General features: G+C 44.2%; 1 protein-coding gene across 6 annotated transcripts in view; it reads right to left on the reverse strand.

Moving 5' to 3' along the window:
- The window catches only part of NBEAL1 (neurobeachin like 1), an 80,187-nt gene extending 75,639 nt beyond the window's left edge, over nt 1-4,548 (reverse strand). For 2 of the 6 annotated variants that reach the window (XM_048309544.1, XM_048309541.1), the window contains exon 1: nt 3,715-4,339. In XM_048309544.1, the coding sequence (XP_048165501.1) occupies nt 3,715-3,765 (51 nt within the window). In that variant the 5' untranslated portion in view covers nt 3,766-4,339. Of the gene's footprint in view, nt 1-3,714; nt 4,343-4,429 lie in introns of those variants that run through there. The other 4 variants (XM_048309539.1, XM_048309540.1, XM_048309543.1 and 1 more) reach the window with 4 other exon arrangements.
- Between the last annotated feature and the right edge of the window lie 1,452 nt (nt 4,549-6,000).

Below are 6,000 nucleotides of genomic sequence, written 5' to 3' on the forward strand. Positions count from 1 at the left end.
AGAGGATTATGAAACAGAAATAAGTTTTCTATACTGATATACAATCAATATCTAATAAAAGGTTATTCAACCAGCATTACAATAGCAATATTACCATAGTAATATTACAGCCACGACAGTCTAATGTTACAAGACAAAACTGGTAGATTACCTCAGTCACATAAACACAAAGAAGTCACAGACACACATGAAAGCAGGTACTTTTTTTCTCCTACCTAATGTAACTCTTCTCCTGCTGTACACTTTCATTAGTAAAGCATTTTCAGCTATGTGCTCTATCTGCACTTATATAAGAAGTGTTCCATTCTCCTCTGTAGGTTACTGAAGGCTTTGAACTGACAATCAACTGGAAAAAATTTTTCTTGGTGACTTCTACAGAATGACCTGTGCTATTCAATTATCTTAAAATGCTCACATTACAACATTTGGATGAGAAGACAGCAGTTTACATCCATATCAATATTTGAGTAAAGGCATTGTACATTAACAGTTCACTGAACAGAAAAAAAAATCCCCCAACCACTAAAACCATTTAAAACTGAAAATCATCAAGAAGTTACATCCTTAATAACTTGGATGAAACAACATCTTAACATCCTTAACATCCTTAACAACTTGCAGAAAGTTTAACATCAACAGTTTGGAAAAAAAAAAAAAGAAAAAAAATCAAAACCAACCAGAGACTCGAGACAAGAACAGACTCAAGACGGTGAACAATATAACATGGTGGTAACAACCCCAGCAACTCATATCTAAATTCTACTAGATTTAATTAAGTTTTAAACTGCTTCCATGCAATGTCAGATGCATTATAAATCAAGTATGGCTACTACTTTCATCTTTAACAGTTGACTGTAATCTGTAGCTTTTAGGGAAACAGAGAAAAAAAAATCTAAAGCCAAATTGTAGCCTTAGATTAGAAACTGCCAGATGCAAAACAATTGAATACCAACTAAAACCAAACTCTTGCAGACACTCAAACATTATCATTAAAAAAATTAAAAAAAAACCAAAAAAACCCCAAACCACAACAACCAGAAACATTAAATCACCTCATACATGGTGTCCTCCAAAGACTGCTCCTGCAGAGCCCCTGATTAATGTTCCCGTCTGCCCAAATCTCCAATTCCTCAACTGCACAAGAGGCAATGAAAACAGAGAAATACCTTCCTAATGTAACTTTGCACAAAACTAAGTGTTGCAACTGACACCTCATGCTGCCAGAGACATCAAATTATTACAAAGAACAGGAGTCATGACCCAGGATAGATGGAAAGATGGTAACACAGCATTGTGTAGCGCTTGAAAGTTGTGAAAAGCCTTGCTCCTTTAGCATAGGGTGCTGTATTTAAAAGACTATCATGAAGGACCCGATTATCGAAAGACAAGACTATTAGCAACAATCTGAAGCATCACAAAGGAGTAGCTTGGATTTCACTGTTTCTTTAGCTAACAAGGCTGCAAAAGCTAAACCCACATATTTGGGATTTGTGGCACAATAAATTCCTTCTTTACTCAACTGTAACTCTCCCGCAGTTTTTCTAGTTCGAAGAAATTGCCCAGCTTTCTTTCCCAGGATGTCATTCTGGGACAAAGTCACAACAGTGCAACATACTACACTTCACTGGGCAGTCCCAGGTATGAAGAGACTTTTCTCTAAACCACTATATCCTGTCACTGGTAAATGTTGCTACACCTTCCCGTTCTGCTAGATGCTCTGAGAAGAACAAAGCACAATATACAGATGCTTCCAAGTGGACTGAACAAACTAATTTACATTAAGACCTCCCACATTTTACATCCCAAGACCTATGTCTCTTCTTCATCTGCTCTCAACTTCACCAAGCTTAATCCAAGACTCTAAGGCTGGATGCCTGCCTCAAGCAGAATAAGATATCATTTGAACCTGAACCAGTTGAGAGAGAAGAAAAAAAAGTTTAATGCCTAAGACTTCTTGAAAAAGTGAAGACTCTCTTTTTCTGAATCACTCCAGTTGCCCTCCTATTTTAAAGACACGCTATTTTATCTTTAAAATATATGTTTTGCTACTTAGGAACAAACAAATTCATTTAATAGTGCCCTTAATATATGGGTCTGAAAGAAAAAAAGGCCAAAACCATCACTGATAGCTAATGAGGAGACTGAATATATGAAAATATGAGGTTTTTTAAACAGCCCATCCTCTACCACCTGATATCTGTGTAGACTGTGGGCACATCATTTCCATAAAGAAACCGAACATCCCCTAAGTGATCTACACCACACATTTTGACTAACACTCCTTCATGCAACCTTCCTGCTATGTGAACAACATAGAGATGGATGGCATACAATCTGAACAAAAGGTTCCAGCAAAGGGGGAGTAAATCCAAAACGGACAAAAGAATATTTTAAAGAACAAGGGAGGAAAGAGCCGAAGAACAGCGGAGCAAAGAAATTCAGAACTTGGCTCAATCTCTGCGGCCCTAGTGTCTCCCAAAGCAGAGTAAAGTCTGGATTCTTTGAGTGTATTCCAAGTGTCTTTGTTCCTCTCACATCGATGAACTCACTGGCAAAACATCCATCTTCTACAGGGCTACTCCACTTCCTACTGCCATTATCATCACTACACTGGCTTAAAAGGCAAAGGTTCAACCCAGCAGTTCACCCGAACGGGGAGCAGTAAGAACTGATACCATGCTGTTATGTTTGCACTAGTTTTACCTACATGTGGAGGATTAAGGTTGAACAAAAATTAGGAAAAGAGACCATTAAGACAAGTACTTAGTGCAATTGTGTTAAATGGTCTGTACTTAACATCTCACATTCTATGCTCTTGAGATGGGAATTCTCTAGAAATGAGGTGGGAAGAACAAGGGAAGGATTGTTCTACCCTTAATGTTCTACTGGACTGGAAACTTAAACTGAAATACAAACGAAGCATGAGACTGCAAAAAGGCAAAACAAAACCAGAGAAGGCCATCAAAAGCTACCCTTGCTACTGAGCTCCTGTATGATAGTAGATCGGTCCTTTCCTCCACCTTTACAGCCATTTTTTGTATGCTCCTTATTTTACACCTACCTATTCAGATAATCTGCAATCCAATTTGTGTACATACTCAGCACACCCGGCAGCAATTCGGGTGTGCTTTAAACACATTAATTGCTTTACACTATAAAATGCAAATGGAGACAGGATGGCATTTTTGCATTATTTCTGCCAGCTGAAGGAAATTCATTACTAATGGAGTGTGCAGATGTTATGGCAATAGCCAGCAACGGCAGACTCTGAAGTAACTTAATAAATCTGCTCTTTGGGAAGGCTTTTGCTAATGAAGTTTAAATAAAGCTGAAGCTGTTCAGAAATCAGTAAGTACAAAGCTAAATACTAGATAGCACTGAATTAAATCAATACAGTACAGTACAATACAGCTTAATGTGCTACAAAACGAAGAATTATGTAAACGTATGCAATCACATAGTTAAAATATATAGCTACAATAACTGCTTAAACTGAGCCACGAACACGGCAATTCTCATCTCAAACATAAAAAAAACAAACGATGAACAGCAAACCATGGGATAAGTCTGTAAATAGTCTAAGAAGTGCAATTACATCCTTACAGAAGCTAACCACGTCTATGCAATTTCCAAGAAAAAATATATTACACATACATTTTAAATACCTGACTAGCAAATAAAAGAGGATAAAAGCAAACAAACACAAATATTTACCTTACTGCAGTAAAGCATCCAAAGCTCATACAGCCTCTCTCGGGATGCCATTCCTCCCCTTCCTCTTCCCGTCGATCCCAGCTACTTTTCTCTTCAAGATCCTACCATGCTCAGTTCCCAGGTGCTCTTTCCACAGTTTTGCTTTATTATTAGTTATATCATAACCCAAGAAGAAGTCAAGTAACGGGGTCTCAGTCTCTCCTTTTCCAGTAAACAACGAAGTGCAACACAAGCAACTGCAGACAAGTGTCAAGCATGTCCGTTCTTCGTCAGCGCCGCTTCGGTTTTAATCTCTGAAAGTGAAAACATACCCTTCAGGCCTTTGGTGGTGGGAGGAAAAAACAAATCCGCACTTAAAGCCCACAGACAACCTGGGGAATGAGGCGGCGGCAGGTCGCACCGCTTTGCTCTCTGACACTATTCTCCTGTGACGGAGAGGTCTGCCGATTAAGGTCCGTGGCGCTTCCTCGCTTTTGCAGGGGGGGAAGCCGCAGGGCTGCCGAGCGGGGCCGCTGGAGCCCCGGGAGGCGGCGGGTACCGCCGCTCCCGCTCCCGGCCCGGCAGTGACAGCCGCTGTCACCGCCCTTCTGCCCCGGACCCCGGCGGGGCCCGCAGGCCAGCGGCTGCCGGGCAGAGCCGCAGGGCGCGGGAGGAGCCCCGCGCTGCACTGCCGCCCGCTCCCGGCCGGGACCGGCCGCCCCGCGCCGCCACCTACCGCGCCCCGGCCTCCCCCAGCTCCCGCCGCGCTACCGCGGCCTCTCCCGCAGCCTACCCGGGCCGCGGCGAGTGACGGCCGGGCAGGAGGGGCCGGGCCTCGCCACATCGCCCGCCCCGCCCGCGCTCCCGCACACGCCCCGGGCCGCCGCCGAGGGGCGGGGAAGCCGCGGGCGCCATCTTGGCTGCGGGCAGGGCAGTGCAGCCTGCGGCCCCCCGGCCCCAGAGCCGGCCGTCCCTGCCAGGCCGCACCAGGAGCGTGCCCGCAAAGAAGCAGCACCCACACCCTGAGCACCCAGGAAACCTCCGCACTGCTTTGCTTCACAAGTAATAAAGGTTACCAAGCACATACACGTGTTTTACATATGCTCTAGAGAGGCTACCTGCACGACCTGCGGAGCGTGGATATATCCACACATCCAACCTGCTGCCCCCATAAAGCAGCCCCCTACCTTGTATGCAGAGCTTGCACAGGACTAAGGAACCAAAGTTAGATTTCCTCAGAAAAGTTAGATTTCCCTCAGCTTGCAGGTGGCCGTGCCCGAGCACACCAGCCCGTGCTGATGCAGCCAAGGCACCACACTCCAGTGAAGGACTTTCCTCCTGCTCCTTCAATAACAGGATCTTCTTTGCATGACTCGCAGGGCACTCCCCGGGAAATGGGCTTCCCTCCGTGTCCACCTGCTCCCTTGGAAAGTGAGGCTGGAAATTACTGTTGTGTCAGACTCCAAAGCAGGGAGGAGGAGGTTTAAGGAGACATGGGCCATCTCTCTAGTTTGCTGGGAGAATCACAGTCCTGCAAATTTTGGCCACAGCCCCGGTCCTTCTGCCACTGGGTCATCTCCTCACTTGGATTCATACAGCTTCATGCAATGAAGCATTGCCATTCATTACACAGTTGATTACTTTCAGGGGGTTTTCACACCTTTGCAACGATTTAACACAAGGTTTGGGAATCCTTTGCAAAGGAAGTGACTGTGCAATATCATTGTAGTGTCTGCTACATAAGGTTTTTCTAGGGATGGGTAAGTATCACCAAGAGCCCAAAGACAGATTGAGATATGTTCCTGCAACAAGCCTTTGCATATTTGTCTTGTTTTAGAAGATCAGTGAAGTTTCCCTGGAGAAATTTAAGAGCTAATCTGTGCTCAATGTTGTTTCATGTGGATCGCCGCTGTGGGAGTGGTAGAAGTTATCTTCTACTGCAATATCTAAACATAGTATCTAGCACGGATGAAGGGACATTGACAAAAATGAGACTGTAAAATTATTTTTAGTTGTGTGATACATGTGCTCTGGTACTTGATGCTAGCCGCAATATTCTGCTGCCTTGAGGATGTAACATAATTTTTTCCATCAAGAAAAAAATAAGAGCTTAGAGTCTAGCTCTGTCCCCAGGGCAGGATCTGCTGTGCTTAAATCACCCTGGGCCCCCTTCGGTGAAGTGTGTCTAGGAAAAAAGAGCCTGCCTCCTCCCTGAGAGACTTACCTCAGGGCTTGAGTTACTGCTAGGAGCTTCTCCCTAACAGCCAACCTGCATCACCTTTCTAGGAAATGCAAACCACTATTATT

The sequence above is a fragment of the Corvus hawaiiensis genome, chromosome 7, assembly GCF_020740725.1.
Source record: "Corvus hawaiiensis isolate bCorHaw1 chromosome 7, bCorHaw1.pri.cur, whole genome shotgun sequence".
NCBI lineage: Eukaryota > Metazoa > Chordata > Aves > Passeriformes > Corvidae > Corvus > Corvus hawaiiensis.